This window comes from Marmota monax, unplaced genomic scaffold, assembly GCF_021218885.2.
Source record: "Marmota monax isolate L192 unplaced genomic scaffold, Marmota_monax_Labrador192_F-V1.1 WCK01_AAM20220418_F8-fsc00012, whole genome shotgun sequence".
In the NCBI taxonomy this organism is placed as follows: domain Eukaryota; kingdom Metazoa; phylum Chordata; class Mammalia; order Rodentia; family Sciuridae; genus Marmota; species Marmota monax.
In genome coordinates, this window is record NW_026695227.1 from 31,764,671 (window position 1) to 31,786,239 (window position 21,569).

General features: G+C 37.7%; 1 protein-coding gene across 2 annotated transcripts in view; it reads left to right on the plus strand.

Moving 5' to 3' along the window:
* Positions 1-21,569, plus strand: part of Tmprss12 (transmembrane serine protease 12) — a 34,406-nt gene that overhangs the window by 8,398 nt on the left and 4,439 nt on the right. Inside the window, exons 2-3 of one of the 2 annotated variants that reach the window (XM_058576129.1) lie at positions 79-347; positions 2,307-2,387. In XM_058576129.1, coding sequence (XP_058432112.1) covers positions 79-347; positions 2,307-2,387 — 350 coding nt within the window. The remainder of the gene's footprint in view (positions 1-78; positions 348-2,306; positions 2,388-21,569) is intronic. The other variant, XM_058576130.1, reaches the window with a different exon arrangement.

The window sequence follows — 21,569 nt, forward strand, 5'->3', positions numbered from 1 at the left end:
AAAAAACTAGTGAAAGATTAATAATATTTACTAAATTAAATAAACATGCTTATAATAAGAATATTTACTTTCTTCCAGAGATCCTTTACAGTGGAGAGCTGTGATGGGAACCAATACAGTAAATATGAGTCAAGCATACACCAAGAGGATAAAAGTTAAAGCAATCAGTATTCATCCAGACTTCATTATGGAAACTTACGAAAATGATATTGCACTTTTTTATTTAAAAAAACCTGTGATGTTTAATGACTATATACAGCCTATTTGTCTACCTTTTGATGTTTTCCAAAACCTGGACGAAAACACAAAGTGTTTTATAAGTGGCTGGGGAAGAACAAAAGAAGAAGGTAATTATAGTCTGAATTTTACTGCTATAAATCTTTCTGATTACTGGTACAGGAGGGTCAATACTTTTATATATAAATATCCTTTTGTAAATTTCTTTTTAAAAGTTTTAATTTTTTTTTTTTGCAGTACTGAGGATTGAATCCAGGACTTTGTGCATTCTTAGCAAGCACTCTACCACTTAGCTACATTCCCAACCACATTCTATGTATTTTTTAAAAATTTCTCTATATTACCTCTTTATTATGAGACTAAATAAATAATAGATCTTTATAAACCAGAGTAAAGGAACTATTTTTTTTGTCCATATTTTCTTCCACATGGGAGGGAGAGAGAAAATTCTCTTCCAAAGCAGAAGAGACTTTCTTTGGTTACACATGCCAAGATATTGCAATCCTCCTGTCTCAACTTCCAAAGTCACTGGGATTACCGGCATGTGCCAGGGTACCCAGATAGAATGGTAGTTACAAATGCTTTTGTTGTCTAAGACTCACAGATTATTAAGCTGATTCTGTGGCAGAATTGCCTACCTAAGCTTTTTATAAGGAATCTAATTTAGTTTCCTTTTCATTTAATACCCTATTTAATACCAGGCAGGTTCATTGCCGTGTAATTTCTTTAGTATACACATAAGCACTAAATGTTGATCAACTGAATTAATGGGAGGAATGAAAAAACAAAACAAAACAAAACCCCGAAAACATAGTCTGTGTCTTTGGTAATAATAACAACTACTTTTTGGGAGCATTTCCTTGTTTCAGGCCCTGTTTTAAGCGTGACTTTATTATATTTTATTCTCCCAATAGTCCTATTGGAACTCAAAGCTTATGATGTTTTTCCCATGTCACAGACCAGGAATTGAAGATCGTAGATCTTAAGAATTTGGGACTCAAATCTAGGTCTTTGTGATTCTAATGCCTGAATAATAACTACTACATTAAACTGTTTTTGAGGGAACCATAGCTCAGTTAGGAATATATGAAATCAAATACTGAAACTATTTTTTTCCTATTCTGCACAAGCCCTGTCCATTTAAATATTTGTGGATTATTCAGACAGGATAGAGAATTATTATTTTTCTTTTTTCCACATATTATTTTTCTTTTTTCCACAAATACTTTCTAAGGAAGATAAAGAAAACCAACATGGTGTAGGGAATAGAGCATGGTAGACTTAAGTATAAATTCCAGCCCTGCCATGTTTTAGCTAAAATAAAGTTACTGAATTTTTGACAAGTAGAACAATGAAAGGAGCAATTACCATTTTTTTCAGGGTTAAGTATTTAATAAAATGCTAAGCGTTTTAATGCATTATCTCATTTAATTCCCCCAACAACACTATAAGAAATAGTATACCATGAATGAGTAAAATGAAGCTTAAAGAGGCTAAATTACTTACCTAGAGTTATACAGCTAAGTGATGGAATCAGAATTGAAGCCCAGGTTGGCCTGCCTCAAAAAGCTCATGTGTTTCCACTATATTATATCATCTTTCACAGTGTTATACAGTTCCATGATCTTTAAGATGAGAGCAATATTACCCATTAGACAGTTGTTTTGAGGATTAAAATTGCTCTCCAACAACGTGGTAGATTACATGTATATACCAGCCTTCCCACTGAAAACTATTAAACAGGAAGAATGATAGTCAAAGACTGAGTGTGAAGACAGGAACTTAGGGAAGGAATGGGAGCACCAGGGTGACTTTTATCTCAAGGATGCTTGCCAAATTGGTAACAGTGAATATTGATTTTGGTGATTTCATTAGCCTTGGTGAGGAAAACAAAGTTGCCCAAATTGGGTATGTAGAGGCTCCCATAAAGCTGGAGCCCCCTGGCTCATAACTCAGCTGTAGTTCATATACCTACAGTATACTTCAAATATAGTATAGATAGATTGAAAGTATCTTCCTACTCAGTGCTTAACCTATGCATTCTTCCTCTTAATTTTTTTTTTTTGTAGTTGGACAGAATGCCTTTTTTGTTGTTGTTGTCTATTTTTATGTGGTGCTAAGTAATGAATCTGGTGCCTCACATGTGCTAGGTAAGTACTCCTGTTTAATATTTTTCCATGGGAAGGATGGTGTGTACATTATTCTACCATGTTGCTGGAAAGCCAGTTTAATTCTCAGCACAACTCTGTAATGAGTGTTATTGCTCTCATCTTATAAAGCATGAAGCTGTATGGCACTGAAAAGTCAGTGGGGAAAGATATACATGCCAACATTAATCCAAAAGAAGTTGGAATGGAAAAAAAAAGAAAGAAAGAAAGCAGAAATGGTTGTGTTAATATCAGATAAAGTAGACTTCAGAGCAAAGAAAATTACCAGAATGGTAAGAAATAATACCTGACAATAAAAGATTAGTCCACCAAGAAAATAGCAACCCTTAATGCACAAGCACCAAAAAACAGAAAAACATGTTTTTAAAAAACATACATGTAAACATATTTACCATATGACCCAGCAGTTTAATTCCTAGGCATTTATTCAAGAGAAATATAAACAAATGTCCAGGGCTGGGGTTGTGGCTCAAGTGGTAGAGCGCTCGCCTATCACACTTGAGGTACTGGGTTCAATCCTCAGCACCACATAAAAATAAAAAATAAAGATATTGTGTCCACCTAAAACTAAAAAATAAATATTTAATAAATAAATAAATGTCCACAACAAAAATATATTCAGCTGGGCGTGGTGGCATATGCCTATAATACCAATGGCTCTGGAGGCTGAGGCAGGAGGATTGCAAATTCAAAGCCAGCCTCAGCAAAAGCCAGGTGTTAAGCAACTCTGAGACCCTGTCTATAAATAAAATACAAAAAAGGACTGGGGATGTGGCTCAGTGGCTGAGTGTCCCTGAGTTCAATCCCTGGAGATAGATATATATATGTATGTATGTGTGTGTATGTATGTGTGTATATATATATATATATATATATATATATATATATATATATATATATTCATAGATGTTCATAGAAGTTTTTTTTTTTTTTTTAAGTGACTTTTTTTTTTTTAAATTTTTTATTGTTGGCTGTTCAAAACATTACATAGTTCTTGATATATCATATTTCACAATTTGATTCAAGTGGGTTATGAGCTCCTATTTTTACCCCATATACAGATTGCAGAATCACATCAGTTACACATCCATTGATTTACATATTGCCATACTAGTGTCTGTTGTATTCTGCTGCCTTTCCTATCCTCTACTATCCCCTCTCCCCTCCCCTCCCCTCCCCTCCCCTCCCCTCCCCTCTTCTCTCTCTGCTCCCTCTACTGACATTCGTTTGTCCCCCTTATATTATTTTTCCCCTTCCTCTCACTTCCTCTTGTATGTACTTTTGTATAACTCTGAGGGTCTCCTTCCATTTCCATGCATTTTCCCTTCTCTCTCCCTTTCCCTCCCACCTCTCATCCCTGTTTAATGTTAATCTTCTTCTCCTGCTCTTCGACCCTACTCTGTTCTTAGTTACTCTCCTTATATCAAAGAAGACATTTGGCATTTGTTTTTTAGGGATTGGCTAGCTTCACTTAGCATAATCTGCTCTAATGCCATCCATTTCCCTGTAAATTCTATGATTTTGTCATTTTTTAATGCAGAGTAATACTCCATTGTGTATAAATGCCACATTTTTTTTATCCATTCATCCATTGAAGGGCATCTAGGTTGGTTCCACAGTCTAGCTATTGTGAATTGTGCTGCTATGAACATAGATGTAGCAGTGTCCCTGTAGCATGCTCTTTTTAGGTCTTTAGGGAATAGACCGAGAAGGGGAATAGCTGGGTCAAATGGTGGCTCCATTCCCAGCTTTCCAAGAAATCTCCATACTGCTTTCCAAATTGGCTGCACCAATTTGCAGTCCCACCAGCAATGTACAAGTGTACCCTTTTCCCCACATCCTCGCCAGCACTTGTTGTTGTTTGACTTCATAATGGCTGCCAATCTAACTGGAGTGAGATGGTATCTTAGGGTGGTTTTGATTTGCATTTCTCTGACTGCTAGAGATGGTGAGCATTTTTTCATGTACTTGTTGATTGATTGTATGTCCTCCTCTGAGAAGTGTCTGTTCAGGTCCTTGGCCCATTTGTTGATTGGGTTGTTTGTTCTCTTATTGTCTAATTTTTTGAGTTCTTTGTATACTCTGGATATTAGGGCTCTATCTGAAGTGTGAGGAGTAAAGATTTGTTCCCAGGATGTAGGCTCTCTATTTACCTCTCTTATTGTATCTTTTGCTGAGAAAAAACTTTTTAGTTTGAGTAAGTCCCATTTGTTGATTCTAGTTATTAACTTTTGTGCTATGGGTGTCCTATTGAGGAATTTGGAGCCCGACCCCACAGTATGTAGATCGTAGCCAACTTTTTCTTCTATCAGACGGCGTGTCTCTGATTTGATATCAAGCTCCTTGATCCATTTTGAATTAACTTTTGTGCATGGTGAGAGAAAGGGATTCAGTTTCATTTTGTTGCATATGGATTTCCAGTTTTCCCAGCACCATTTGTTGAAGATGCTATCCTTCCTCCATTGCATGCTTTTAGCCCCTTTATCAAATATAAGGTAGTTGTAGTTTTGTGGATTGGTTTCTGTGTCCTCTATTCTGTACCATTGGTCCACCCGCCTGTTTTGGTACCAGTACCATGCTGTTTTTGTTACTATTGCTCTGTAGTATAGTTTGAAGTCTGGTATCGCTATACCGCCTGATTCACCCTTCCTGCTTAGCATTGTTTTTGCTATTCTGGGTCTTTTGTTTTTCCATATGAATTTCATGATTGCTTTCTCTATTTCTACAAGAAATGCCATTGGGATTTTGATTGGCATTGCATTAAACCTGTAGAGAACTTTTGGTAATATCGCCATTTTGATGATGTTAGTTCTGCCTATCCATGAACAGGGTATATTTTTCCATCTTCTAAGATCTTCTTCTGTTTCTCTCTTTAGGGTTCTGTAGTTTTCATTGTATAAGTCTTTCACCTCTTTTGTTAGGTTGATTCCCAAGTATTTTATTTTTTTTGAAGATATTGTGAATGGAGTGGTTGTCCTCATTTCCATTTCAGAGGATTTGTCGCTGATATACAGGAATGCCTTTGATTTATGCGTGTTGATTTTATATCCTGCCACTTTGCTGAATTCATTTATTAGCTCTAATAGTTTCTTTGTAGACCCTTTTGGGTCTGCTAGGTATAGAATCATGTCATCTGCAAATAGTGATAATTTAAGTTCTTCCTTTCCTATTTTGATGCCTTTAATTTCTTTCGTCTGTCTAATTGCTCTGGCCAGTGTTTCGAGAACTATGTTGAACAGAAGTGGTGAGAGAGGGCATCCCTGTCTTGTTCCAGATTTTAGAGGGAATGCCTTCAATTTTTCTCCATTCAGAATGATGCTAGCCTGAGGCTTAGCATAGATTGCTTTTACAATATTGAGGTATGTTCCTGTTATCCCTAGTTTTTCTAGAGTTTTGAACATAAAGGGATGCTGTACTTTGTCAAATGCTTTTTCCGCATCTATCGAGATGATCATATGATTCTTATTTTTAAGTCTATTGATGTGGTGAATAACATTTATTGATTTCCGTATATTGAACCAGCCTTGCATCCCAGGGATGAATCCTACTTGATCATGGTGCACAATTTTTTTGATAAGTTTTTGTATCCGAGTGGCCAGAATTTTATTGAGGATTTTTGCATCTAGGTTCATTAGAGATATTGGTCTGTAGTTTTCTTTCTTTGAAGTGTCTTTGTCTGGTTTAGGTATCAGGGTGATGTTGGCCTCGTAGAATGAATTTGGAAGTTCTCCCTCTTTTTCTATTTCCCGAAGTAGCTTGAAAAGTATTGGTATTAGTTCCTCTTTAAAGGTTTTGTAAAACTCTGCTGTATACCCATCTGGTCCTGGGCTTTTCTTAGTTGGTAGTCTTTTGATGGTTTCTTCTATTTCCTCAATTGATATTGGTCTGTTTAGGTTGTCTATATCCTCCTGACTCAATCTGGGCAGATCATATGACTTAAGAAATTTATCTATGCCTTCACTATCTTCTAATTTATTGGAGTATAAGGATTCAAAATAATTTTTGATTATCTTCTGTATTTCTGAAGTGTCTGTTGTGATATTGCCTCTTTCATCCCGTATGTTAGTAATTTGAGTTCTCTCTCTTCTTCTCTTCGCTAGCATGGCTAAGGGTCTGTCGATTTTGTTTATTTTTTCAAAGAACCAACTTTTAGTTTTGTCAATTTTTTCAATTGTTTCTTTTGTTTCGATTTCATTAATTTCAGCTCTGATTTTAATTATTTCTTGCCTTCTACTTCTTTTGCTGTTGTTTTGCTCTTCTTTTTCTAGGATTTTGAGATGAAGTATGAGATCATTTATTTCTTGGTTTTTTCTTTTTTTAAGGAATGAACTCCAAGCAATGAATTTTCCTCTTAGAACTGCTTTCAATGTGTCCCATAGATTCCGATATGTTGTGTCTGTGTTTTCATTAATCTCTAAGAATTTTTTAATTTCTTCCTTGATGTCTTCTATAACCCATTGATCATTCAGTAACCTATTGTTCATTCTCCAAGTGATGTATTCTTTTCCCTTCCTTCTTTTATCGTTGATTTTCAGTTCCATTCCATTATGATCAGATAGGATGCATGGTATTATCTCTACTCCTTTATATTGTCTAAGAGTTTCCCTGTGACATAATATATGATCTATTTTTGAGAAGGATCCATGTGCTGCTGAGAAAAAAGTGTAACTGCTTGATGTTGGGTGGTATACTCTATATATGTCAATTAAGTCTAGGTTATTAATTGTGTTATTGAGTTCTATAGTTTCCTTATTCAACTTTTGTTTGGAAGATCTGTCCAGTGGTGATAGAGGTGTGTTGAAGTCTCCCATGATTATTGTATGGTGGTCTATTAGACTCTTGAACTTGAGAAGAGTTTGTTTGATGAACATAGCTGCACCATTGTTTGGGGCATATATATTTATGATTGTTATGTCTTGTTGGTGTATGGTTCCCTTGAGCAGTATGTAGTATCCCTCTTTATCCCTTTTGATTAACTTTGGCTTGAAATCTATTTTATTTGATATGAGTATGGATACTCCTGCTTGTTTCCGAAGTCCATATGAGTGATATGATTTTTCCCAACCTTTCACCTTCAGCCTATGTATGTCTTTTCCTATCAAATGCGTCTCCTGTAGGCAGCATATTGTTGGGTCTTGTTTTGTGACCCATTCTACTAGCCTGTGTCTCTTGATTGGTGAGTTTAAGCCATTAACATTTAGGGTTATTATTGAGATATGGGTTGTTCTTCCAGCCATATTTGTTTATTTATGTTACTAAACATGGTTTGTTTTCCTCTTTGATTATTTTCCCCCCTTTAGTGTCCTACCTCCCACTGTTGGTTTTCATTGTTATTTTCCATTTCCTCTTCCTGTAATGTTTTGCCAAGGATGTTTTGAAGAGATGGTTTTCTAGCTGCAAATTCTTTTAACTTTTGTTTATCGTGGAAGGTTTTAATTTCATCTTCCATCCTGAAGCTTAATTTCGCTGGAAACACAATTCTTGGTTGGAACCCATTTTCTTTCAGTGTTTGAAATATGTTATTCCAGGATCTTCTAGCTTTCAGAGTCTGTGTTGAAAGATCAGCTGTTATCCTGATTGGCTTACCCCTAAATGTGATCTGCTTCCTTTCTCTTGTAGCTTTTAAAATTCTCTCCTTATTCTGTATGTTGGGCATCTTCATTATAATGTGTCTAGGTGTGGGTCTCTTATGATTTTGCACATTCGGCGTCCTGTAGGCTTCTAGGATTTGGGGTTCTGTCTTATTCTTCAAGTCTTGGAAGTTTTCTCGTATTATTTCATTGAATAGATTGCTCAATCCTTTGGTTTGAAACTCTGTCCCTTCCTGTATCCCAATGACTCTTAAATTTGGTCTCTTGATGTTATCCCATATTTCTTGGATGGTCTGCTCATGGTTTCTTAACAGTCTTGCTGAGCTGTCTATGTTCTTTTCAAGTTGAAATACTTTATCTTCATTGTCTGATGTTCTGTCTTCTAAGTGTTCTACTCTGCTGGTAGTATTCTCAATTGAGTTTTTAAGTTGGCTTATTGCTTCCTGCATTTCTAGGATTTCTGTTTGTTTTTTATAACCTCTATTTCCCTGTGTAGTTGATCTTTTGCTTCTTGGATTTGTTTATGTAATTCATTGTTGAAGTGATCTTTCATTGTCTGATTTTGCTGTCTGATGTCTTCCTTGAGACTCCAGATCATGTGAAGCATGTATATCCTGAATTCTTTATCTGACATTCCATCTGCTGCAGCTATTACCTCTTCTAACGTTGAGTTGACCTGCATTGCTTGTGGTCCTTTCTTTCCTTGTCTCTTCATACTGTTCGCGTTCCTTTCTACTTAGTGAAACTGTTGTGCTATTGAATTTTCCCCCTATATATTTATATTGGTCTTGTATAGTTGCAAAGTCTCCTTCGCAGGCGCGGGCGGCGGCTCTGTCCCTCTGCGGGCCGCTAGGCTTGTTCTGTGGGTGGTCACAGTTCTGTCTACTTTGCAGGTGCAGGCAGCGGCACTGCCCCTCTGCAGGCCTCTGGGGCTGTACTGCCAGTGGGTCGCAGGTCCGCCTACCTTGCAGGTGCGGGGGGGGGGGGGGGCGGCTCTACCCTTCCTCAGGCCACTGGGCCTGTTCTGTCTCTCGGTTGCAGGTCTGGCCTGTTCTGATGGTGGTCACAGTTCCACCTACCTGGCAGGCGCGGGGGGTGGGGGGCGGCTCTGCCCCCCAGCAGGCCCCTGGGCCTGCTCTGTGCGTGGTCACAGTTCCCTCTACCTTGCCGGTGCAGGGGGAGGGGGCGGCTCTGCCTCTCAGCAGGCCGCTGCTCCTCTTCTGCCAGTGGGTCGCAGGCCCGCCTACCTTGCAGGAGTGATCGGAAGCTCTGTCCTGCCGCGGGCCACTCGGCCTTTTCTGTCGGTGGTCACAGTTCCACCTACCTGGCAGGCCCGGGGGGTGGGGGGTGGCTCTGCCCCTCAGCAGGCCGCTGGGCCTGCTCTGTGCGTGGTCACAGTTCCCTCTACCTTGCCGGTGCAGGGGGAGGGGGCGGCTTTGCCTCTCAGCAGGCCGCTGCTCCTCTTCTGCCGGTGGGTCGCAGGCCCGCCTACCTTGCAGGAGTGATTGGAAGCTCTGTCCCGCCGCGGGCCACTGGGCCTTTTCTGTCGGTGGTCACCTGGCAGGGGCGGGGGGTGGTGGGTGGCTCTGCCCCTCAGCAGGCCGCTGGGCCTGCTCTGTGCGTGGTCACAGTTCCTTCTACCTTGCAGGTGCAGGGGGAGGGGGCGGCTCTGCCTCTCAGCAGGTCGCTGCTCTTCTTCTGCAGGTGGGTCGCAGGCCCGCCTACCTTGCAGGAGTGATTGGAAGCTCTGTCCCGCCGCGGGCCACTGGGCCTTTTCTGTCCGTGGTCACAGTTCCCCTACCTGGCAGGCGCGGGGGGTGGGGGGCGGCTCTGCCCCTCAGCAGGCCGCTGGGCCTGCTCTGTGCGTGGTCACAGTTCCCTCTACCTTGCCGGTGCAGGGGGAGGGGGCGGCTCTGCCTCTCAGCAGGTCGCTGCTCCTCTTCTGCAGGTGGGTCGCAGGCCTGCCTACCTTGCAGGAATGATTGGAAGCTCTGTCCCACCGCGGGCCACTGGGCCTTTTCTGTCGGTGGTCACCTGGCAGGGGCGGGGGATGGGGGGTGGCTCTGCCCCTCAGCAGGCCGCTGGGCCTGCTCTGTGCATGGTCACAGTTCCCTCTACTTTGCTGGCGCAGGGGGAGGGGGCGACTCTGCCTCTCAGCAGGTCGCTGCTCCTCCTCTGCCGGTGGGTCGCAGGCCCGCCTACCTTGCAGGAGTGATTGGAAGCTCTGTCCCGCCGAGGGCCGCTGGGCCTTTTCTGTCCGTGGTCACAGTTCCCCTACCTGGCAGGCGCGGGGGGTGGGGGGCGGCTCTGCCCCTCAGCAGGCCGCTGGGCCTCAGAAGTTTTTTTTTTAATGTGGTACTGAGGATCTAATCCAGTGCCTCACGCTTGCTAGGCAAGCACTCTACCACTGAGCCACAACTGCAGCACCAAGAAATTTTATTTGTTGTAGGGAAAAACTTGGAAACAAAGTATCCTTCAATAGGTGCATGATTAAACAATCTGTGGTATATAGCCTTACCATGGAATACTGATAAGCAGTTAAAAGAAAAGAACTATTGACACATGCAACAAGTTAGCTGGACCACAAGGGAATTAGAGTAAGTGGAAAAATCCAATTTTTAAAGGTCATACATTAGCTGGGTGCAGTGGCATATGCCTGTAATCCCAGCATCTCAGGAGGCAGAGACAGGAGGATCTCAAACTAGAGGCTATCCTCAGCAACTTAGTGAGACCCCATCTCAAAATAAATAAATAAATAAATAGGGCTGGGGATGTAGCTCAGTGCTAAAGTGCCCTTGGGATCAACCCCCAGTACAAAAAAATAGTGCCATATAATATATAATTTCATTTATGTAACATTCTGACAATGACAAAATTACAGAAATGGAAATACTAGTTCATGGGGATGTGGTTAGATGCATGAAGGAGATCTTTGTGATTATGGATTAGTTCTGTACTTGCATTGCTATGGAGGGTTCATGAATCTATATATGCCATAAAATGACATACTCATTATATCAATATTAATTTCCTGTTTTTGATATCATACTTTAGTTATATAGATGTAATCATTGCAGGAAACTGCATAAAGAGCACATTGGATCTCTGTACTGTATTTCATGAAAGGCCTCAAAGAATTTTAGCAGATAAAGTTGAAGTGAAAACAAATGGATTATAATTTTTAAAAAAATCACTAAACACTCAAGGAAACAAGCGACCATAAATGAGAGTCAGTAGAAACATGAGACATCAGAATAAGACCTACAAAGATTTCAGGTATTAGAATCATCATGTAATATCAAAAATACTTAACAGGCATTGAGAAAGTAAGTATGTGATTAAAAAATATTAGTAAAAGATTTTATGAAAAACAGCCAAACAGTGTGAAGATTTAAAAATATAATAACTGAAACTAATTCAGTGGACTAACTGGGTACTGAGTTAGAAGGCACTTATGATTCCACAGATAAAAATTAACCAAATAGAAGTCCACAATCAAGATCATCAAACACAAAGAAACTATTAATAATGAAAGTCAGCCAGGAATGGTGGTATACACCTAAAATTCCTTCGTGGGAAGCTGAGACAGGAGAATGACAAGTTTGAGGCCAGCCTTGGCAGCTTAATATAATCCTGTCTCAAAAAATAAAAGAGGATGAAGCTATAGCTCAGTGGCAGAGTGCCCTAAGATTCAATCCCCAAGACCATAAAAAATGTCAACAAAAATAGAATAAAGTTCCTGATAATCTCAGATATTAATATTTTAGGTATAGAATTAAAAAATAAGTACATGTTAATTGTTTAAAGGAATAAAAATAGTAGAATTAGAAATAAGCAAAAGACTATCTAGAATGACCAGGACCATTCAAAAAAGAACTAAATAGAATCTTTAAAAATGAAAAATATAACTGCTAACATTTAAAAGAGATTGTATAAATAAGGCATAATAGACACAGATGAAGAGAGAATCTGTGAAGTGGAAGATGTACCTGAAGAAACTTAGACTGTAGCACAGAGGGAAAAAAGAAAATATGAAAGAAATTAAAGTATAAGAAGGATGGTATGAAAACAGACAGTATATACCTATAAAAGTGCTAGAGATGGGCTGGGGTTGTGGCCAGTGATAGAGTGCTTGCCTAGCACATGTGAGGCCCTGGGTTCAATCCTCAGAACCACATAAAAAATAAATGAATAAAATAAAGCTATAAAAAGTTACCTCATTTAAAAAAATTTTTTAAAGTGATAGAAGAATAAGTAGAATAGAGTAGAGGTAGTATCCAATGAATTTGGGTTAAAATTTTTCCAAAACTGATGAAAGATATGAATTCACATATAGGAAGTACTATACCAGGTAAAACAAATTGAAGTTACTTTTCATACTGTCTTGAAGTTGTAGAACCAAAAACAAAGAGAAGATTTGATATATAGTCATGGAAAAAAGAAATCCTTATAATCGAATAACTGATTGGCATTCAGTAAACTAATCAATAGCAATAATGAAAGTGAAAAGAAACTAAATGTTCTCTTCAAAATGTTGAGAGAAAATAACCAAACTAAATTATCTAGCAACAGTGTCATATCATGAATACAGCAATATTATCTTTTAAGAATGAATGTGAAGCTGGGCATGGTGGTGTAGGCTTGTAATCTCAGTGACTCGGGAGGCTGAGGAAGGAGAATGACAAGTTCAAGACCAGCTTCAGCAACTTAGTGAAGCCCTAAGCAACTTAGCAAGATCCTGTCTGCAAATAAAAAGTAAAAAGGGCTGGGGATGTTGCTCAGTGGTTAAGCACTCCTGGGTTCAGTCCAGTGTATATAAAAAAAAAAAGTATGAGAAATACTGAGTTTACTATCAGTATAATCTTTCATCAAAGGAAATAAAAGACATATCAAAGTCAAAGCAAATTATGCCAAAAGGGAGGTACAATAGTGTCCCCTTTCCATGGGGAATATGTTACAAGTTGTTTCTCTACTTCTTGAAACCACAGAGAGTACTAAACCCTATCTATACTATATTTTTTCCTCTAAATGCATACCTATAATAAAGGATAGTTAATAAGGCACAGTAAGATGTAAAATAATTACTATAATAGAACAATTATAGCAATATAATAAAAGGTATTTAAAACTTATGAGTTGTTTATTTCTGGAATTTTCCATTCAATATTTTTTGACCACTATTGACTATGGATAATTGAAACTTTAAAGTGAAACCACACATAGGGAAAGACAACTGCATTAGATGCAAGAAGGAAGAAGGAGCAAATAAATGGGTAAATATATAGGTGAATGCAAATAAACATTGTCTGTATACAACACTGGTTCTCAAGTAAGGACAGTTTTGCCCTCAGAGGATATTTGCTAATACATCTGGAAATAATTTTGGTTGTTACAACTGGGCATGTGGTAAGCTTACTACTGGAATCTGGTCAGTAGACAAAGGGATGTTGCTCACCATCCTCAAATTCACAGGACTGTCCTCCCACCTTCCACCACAAAGAATTATTTGGTCTAAAATGTCATTAATGCCTAGGTTATTGAATATAAAATATAATGTCTAATATATGGGGGAAAGAATGCATTTTAGAAGGAGTGATCAGAATTAAAGCATTCTCAGGTCCTTGTATGATTCAGAAGAGTTAAGACACTGATTAATATTATATTTGTTAAGTATGAATGCTCAAATTTCATTAATAGAAATAGATTCCTAATGGGGCTGGGGATGTGGTTCAAGTGGTAGCACGCTCGCCTGGCATGCGTGCAGCCCAGGTTCCATCCTCAGCACCACATACAAACAAAGATGTTGTGTCCGCCGATAACTAAAAAATAAATATATATATATATAAAAAAGAAATAGATTCCTAAGGAGAAACAAACCACAAAAACTGGATAAAAAAGAGAACATCTCAATAGGACTATAGCAAGTGCAAAAATAAAATTAGTAATTTAAAATATTTTGTGGCCCTGAAAACAAAACACAACCCAGATGACTTCACAGGTAGATTTAGTCAAAAATTAAGAAAGAGATAATTCTAGGGCTGAGGTTGTTCTTAGCGGTAGAGTGCTTGACTAGCATGTGTGAGGCCCTGAATTTAATCCTCAGCACCACATAAAAATAAGTAAATAAAATAAAGGTATTGTGTCCAACTACAACTAAAAAAAAAAAAAGAAAGAAAGAAAGAAAGAGATAATTCTAATCTTACAAAGTCTTGGAAACTAGGTTGGGATTGTAGCTCAGTGGTTGAGTGCTTGCCTCACAAGTGAGAGTCTCTGGGTTCGATCCTTAGTACCACATAAAAAAATAAATAAAACAAAGATATTGTGTCCATCTACACTAAAAAAATGTAAAAAAAAAAAAAGGAAAAGAAACTCTGTCCTTTAAGGAAACACACAGTGGTTCCTTAAAAAAACAAACAAAACTTAAAAAAAAAAAGACCTAAATCCAGTTAAGACACTGATTAATATTATATTTGTTAAGCATGAATGCTCAAATTTAAGTAATAGAAATAGATTCCTTTTTTTTTTTATGAAAACACACAGTGTTTCCTTAAATAAAGAAACAAACAAACACAAAACAAAACCTTTGGAATATTCTCCAACTTATTCTGTGAGGCCAGTATTATCCCAACACCCAAAGAAAATAGTATATCACAGGAAAACCACAGAGAAATGTCCATCATAAAAAGAAAAGTCCATTTTGAAAATGTTAGCAAACAGGACTGGGGTTGTGGCTCAGTGGTTCAGCACTTGCCTAGCATTCATGAGGCACTGGGTTCGATCCCCAGCACAGTGTTAAAAAAAAAAAAAAAAAAAAAAAAAAAAAAAACCTAAAAACTAAATAAAGATATTGTATCCATCTATAACTGAAAAAAATTTTTTTAAATGCTAGCAAACAGAAGATAGTAACATTAAAAAGAAATAATTATACTTATGACATAGTGGGATTTGTTCCCAGAATTCAAGGTTGGTTTAACATCTCCAACACAATTAAAAACATAAAAATAAAACCAGATGTGGTGGCACATGCCTAAGTTCCAGGTAGGTGGGCACCTGAGGCAGGAGGGTCCCCTGAGTCCACAAGTCAAAGACTAGCCTAGGTAATGTAGTGAGATCCTGTCTTGGGAGGAAAAAAGGAGAGGAAGAAAGAAAAGAAAGGAAAAAAATCCACATTAATAGAATAAAAAACAAAATGACAAGATTCTCATAATTAATGTGAAAAATATATTGGACAAAATCCATACTTTTTTTTTTTTTTTTTTTTTAAAGACAGTGTCTCACTATATTTCTCAGGCTGGCCTTGAATCAGGTGATCCTCCTACTTCAGCCTTCTCAGTACCTGGGGACTTAGTGCCCATGCTTAATAAAAAATTTCTTTTAAAAAAAAACAAATGAATAAAAGAGCACTGACAGAAACTAACACACTTATGGTAAAATACTGAATGCTTCTCCTCTAAAATCAGGATCAAAGCAAGGATTCTAGCCTTCACATAGGCAAGAAAAAGAAATCAAAGGCACAGTTATTGGAAAGGAAGAAGTAAAACTATCCTCATACACAGATGACATCACTCTATAAATGCAGAAAAGTTTAAGAAATCTAAAAAGAGGAGCTGGGTTGTGGCTCAGAGGTAGAGTGCTTGCCTAGTATGTGTGAGGCACTAGGTCCGATCCTCAGCACCACATAAAAATAAAATATTGTGTCTACCTATAACTAAAAAATAAATATTAAAAAAAAGAAATCTAAAAAGAATCTAATAGAACTAAGAAGTTCAGACTTCTGTAAGCTATAAGACAAAAATCAATCATATTTTTATATGCTACAAATAAGCTATCTGAAAATAAATACACAATCCCATTCATAGTAACACTAAAGAGAATGAATGATTAGGAAACGACTTAATGAAAGATGTCCAAGACCTACACACTGAAAATGACAAAACAGAGAAAGAATATTTAAATAAATTGAGAGTCATACCACCTTCACGAATTGGAAGACTCAACATTGTTAATATGACCATTATCCACATATTTGTGCATGTATTCAATGCAATCCCTACATTTAATGCAATATCTTCAAACCAATCCCAGTAAAATGTACATGGAATCGTAAAAGATCTAGAACAGACAAACTTATTATTATTTTTGTTTTGTTTTTGTTTTACAATGCTAGGGATTGAACCCAGGGCCTCCCACATGATAGGCAAGTGCCCTATCACTGAGCTACATCTCCAACCTAGTCAAAATTATTTTAGAAAGGACAAAGCAAAAGGAGTTATGCTACCTCATTTCAAAATATACTATAAAACTATAGCAATCAAGACAGTATGATATCAGTGTAAAGATAGACCTACAGATTAATGAAACATAAGATGGTGGTGGGGATTATATTTATTGATTGATTGATGTTTATAAAGGTGCCAAGGTCATACAATGTGGAATAGCTAGACTTTTTTTTTTTTGGCAGTACTAGGAACTAAACTCAAAATATTGTGCATAAAATCAGTACCAAGAAGTGGGTTTGTTGCTAAGACTAATTTTGCTATGTGATGTAGAAACTTTTGGAACTGGTTTATGGGAGGAGTTTGGAGATACAGGCTGGAGAAGTCTTAGAATGTTGTAAATGGAGCATAATGTGCAATTCTGCTAGGAGCTCAGAAGACCAGAATGCAGCTAGGAAGGAATATACATAGTACAGACTATGCTCATGAGGTATCAGAGGAGAACAAGGGCTTTATTGGAAATTGGACTAGAAGCCATTTGTCTTAAATTCTGGCAAAGAACTTGGCTACATTTTGCCCATGATTTTGTATGAAGCTCTTTTTAAAAGTGCTGGACAAATGAATCTGGTGGGGAAAATTTCAAATTAGCACAGCATTCAATCAGTGGCACGGATCTTGCTGAGAGTTTTTAGCTAGGTTTACTGTGAGAATTGGAAACTGAAAGCAGAACTAAATGACTATAAAAATGTGCAGTTTGGCCAAAAAAAGTGCATGTAAAACTGGGGCCAAGGAAGATATGAGAGTTAGAGGTTATAACCACTACAGAGGTGCTAATTACTTTGCACAGAGACAACAGGAAAGATGGTTTGAGTGCATCTCGGGAATTTGCAAAGCACACCAATTTCAGATTCAAGGGTTAGAGAAAGTTCCTTTGAGAAGAGATCCTGGGAGTGCCCTGCTTGTAAAGGGGAACCTAGAAAGCAATTTTACTGTGCTTAGATGCCCTGACACTCAGAAGTCACTATAGCCATGATCCAAGGGGACCAGCTACTGTACAAACTGGCATCAGACCTTGGTGTCATTCACATGATGCTGGTTCTGCAGGAATGCAAGATGCTGAAGTTAGGCGGTCATGGAGGTTTCTACCAAAAATTCAAAAGAAATACTGGGAGGCCAAGCAATGTACAGCAGAGTCAGAGTCCCTGCAGGCGGGCCCTGAGTGGGTGATGCGCGAAGCCATGATGGTGAAGCCAAAGATGGAATGCAGATTCCAGGAATTAAGAGATCCCAATAAAGTGGACTGTCTGCTGATAGTAGCTTTGGGATGTGGAGAGAACCAGGATAAAAGAGAGGCCATCTGTGCCATAACTGGAAAGGCTAAAGGGTGAGGCTATTCAAGTCCTTTGGAGAGAACATCACTACCATGTGTCCTAGGTGCTGTATATGTTTGCATATACAGCACATTTTTATAATCAAACATATACATATGCTGTATATGCAAACATGTACAGCACCTATGTGCACCTGTTTGCCCAGTTGTGTTTTGGTCTTGTTTTGGTCCCATTTCTTCTTTCTCTGCCCTTACTCCTCACTTTTGGAATGAGAATTTTACCCTGCCATTGTATATTGGATATACGCAACTTCCTTTTCATTTTACAGGGACTCACAGCCTTGATTTTACTTGAGTCTCAAATGACACTTTGGTATTGAACTTTTGAGCAATGCTGGAATGGTCAAAAAATGGGAATCTTGGAGATAAGTAAATACATTTTGCCTTGTGAGATGGACAAGAGCTTTTGGGGACCAATGTGGAATGTTATGGTTTGGATATAAGGTGTTCTCCAAAAGCTCCAGTGTTAAAGCAAGAATATTTGGAAATTAAATGTGATTTAATTTGTGAGATTGTGAGAACTGTAACCTAACTGTCTGTCCTAGTTTGAATGGACTGGGTGGTAACTGTAAGCAGGTGAGGTGTGGCTGGAAGAGGTGGGTCACTGGGGATATACCCTAAGAGGGTTCATCTTCTCTGTGGCCTCTTCCTCTATTCTCCCTCTCAGCTTCCTGGCCACTTGGCAGGAGCAACTTCTCTTCACCATGCCCTTGCATCATGATATTCTGCCTCACCTTGGGCTCAGAGCAATGGACTTGGCCAACTATGGACTGAATCTTTGAAGTCATGAGCCAAAAAAAATTTTCCTCAGTTGTTTGTGTCAGGTAATTTGGTCACAGTGACAAAAAAAAAAAAGGGCCTTGCTAAGTTGCTCAGGCTGGCCTAGAATTTATAATCCTTCCTTAGCCTACAGAGTAGCCAGTATTAGCAGTATGAACCACTGTACCCAGCTAAAGATAAATAATCTTTTCAAAAAATATACTGGAAAAATGAATATTCATGTGCAAAAACAAAACACACACACAAAAATCTCCTTATACTATATTCGATAATACAGTAATATGGGCTGGGCATGGTGGCACATACTTATAATCCCAGCAGCTCAGGAAGATGAGGCAGGAAGACCGAGAGTTCAAAGCCAGCCTAGCAAGATGAGATGCTAAGCAACTCAGTGAGACCCTGTCTCTAAATAAAATACAAAATAGGGCTAGGGATGTGGCTCAATGGTTGAGTATCCCTGAGTTCAATCCCCAGTACCCCTCCCCTACAAAAAAGAATAATACAATAGTCTGAATGTTTGTGTCCACTCCAAATTCCTAGGTTGAAATCCTAACCCCCAGATGAGGGCATTAGAAGATAGAGACCTTATGGAGGGCAGAACTCTCAGGAATGGGATTATTACCCTTATAAAACAGGTCTCAAAGAGCTGCCTTGCTCTCCCACAACATGAGGACATAGCTAGAAGGCATCACCTATAAGCCAAAAAGCAGCCCTTGCTAGCCACCAAATCTGCCAGTGCCTTGATCTTCAATTTCCTGACATCCTGAGCTGTGAGAAATAAATTTATATTGTTTACAAACTGCATAGTTCATGATATTTTACTATAGCAACTCAAATGTACTAAGACAAATTATAAACTCAAAATGGACAATAGACCTAAATGTAAGAGCTAAAACTGTAAGATTCCTAGAAGAAAGCATAAAAGAAAAGCTTTGAAACCTTCAGTTAGGTCACGATCTCTTAGGACACCAAAAGTACAATTCATCCATAAAAGCAAATATGATAAACTGGACCTCATTACAATTTTAAAATGCATGCTATTCAAAAGAAAACTATTAAGGAAATTAAATGGTAAGCTTCAGATGAAGAGAAGAAAACTCATAACTCTGATAAAAGAATTATATCAGAAAATATAAAGAACTTTTACAACTCAGTACTTAGATAATAAATAATTTTTGAAACAGGCTAATGATTTAAAAGACATTTCACCAAAGTGGGCATACAAATGGTTAATAGTACATGAAAAGATGTTAACATCATTGAAACCACAATAAGCTACTACTATTCATTTACCAGAATGGTTGTAATCTAAAAAATGGACAATACCAAGTGTTGAGAAGGATGTAGAGAAACTGGAAACCTTCTACATTTCTGGGAAAGTGGGGGTTAAAATGGCAAAGCAGCTAACAAAAACAGTTTGGTAGTTATTAAAAAAGCTTAACGTGTATCTACCATATTAAGCATAGCTACCACACAACCCAGAAATTCCATTCCTAGGTATCTATCAAAGGGAATTGAAACATGTCTATACAAAAACCTCTATGAATTCTCACAGCAGTATTATCCATAACACCAAACACTGGAAACAATCCAATATCCATCAAATAGATAAACAGATATATAAAATATGATATATCCATTCAACAAAACACTATTCAACAATAAAAAGGAAAAAAACTTTTTATGGATACATACTACAATGCAGATGAACTTAAAACATATGAAGGATACCATATATAAAAGATTACAAATTATGTTATTTCATTTGTACAAAATTTCTTGAAAATGCAAACCAACAGAGACAGAAATCGGCTATTTCCAAAGCGTAGAGTTGGGGTTGGGGATGTAGTTCAGTAGCAGAGCATTTGCCGACCATGTGTGAGGTGTTGAGTTTGAGTCACAGCACTGCAAAAACAAAACGAAACAAAACCAAAAAAATTAAATGTGGGGATGGAGCTGAGAAATGACTGGAAGTGGGCACAGGAAGTCTCTTTGAGAATGAAATAGTTTAAAACTAGGTTTTAGTGCTCATAATGAATTACCAGAAATCTCTGAATGGCATGCTTACAATGTGTGGTTTTTGTGTTAAATAAATTAAACACTAACAAATTTGTAAAAAATGACAAAATGTAAGTTTTAAAAAGCCATATATTTGGAGAATTTAAAACACTATTAAACTCATATGTCAAAAAGAAAATCACTTTAAATATTTAAAACAGAACAGTTATGTATATACTGGAATAGATATGTATATACTGCAGAGCACAATTTGGGGACTGCAACCAAGGTAATATGTAGATTGAAATATATGGAAAAGCAAATATTTGACCTAACAGGAAAGAATTGTCTGAAAAAAATTATTAATTAAATACCTAACTTTAAAGCAGTTTTTAAAAATATTATAATAATCCCGCAGAAGAAATAAGCACAGCAACTAACAAAACAAAATAAAGACAGAAAAGAGAGATTGAACAAGGCCAAATTCTAGTTTTTTGATGGTGATTTGTTGTTGTGCTGGGGATTGAACCCAGTGCTTCCTGCATGCTAGGTAACCATTCTACTTCTAAGCCACATTCCCAACCCAAATTCTACTTCTCTGAAATAAGAAGTCACTGGTAAGACTGATGAAAATATGGAGAAAAGTCGCAAATATAAATAAAATTATGAATTAAAAGATAACATAATGGTTTTTTTTAAAGAGAGAGAGATAATTTTTTTTAATATTTATTTTTTAGTTTTTGGTGGACACAACATCTTTGTTTGTATGTGGTGCTGAGGATTGAATCCGGGCAGCACGCATGCCAGGCGAGCGCGATACTGCTTGATCCATATCCCCAGCCCAACATAATGGTTTTTAATTTTTTTATGGCAATGGGGATCAAACTCAGTGTATATGAGGCAAGTGTTCTATCACTGAATTATATCTCCAGTCCACAAAACTTTTCACAGTATTATGCTCTAAATTTTAATGCAGTTATGCATCACTTGATGACAGGGATATGTTCTGAGAAATGCTTTATTAGGCAATTTCTACACTATACAAATATCACAGAGTATACTTACACAAAGATGGCTACAACCATAATAGATAATATAAGCTGATTGGACCACCATCATGTAGTCCATAGATGACCAAAATGATGTTGTGGGGCACATGAATTACACTTAAATATAATGGACAAATTCT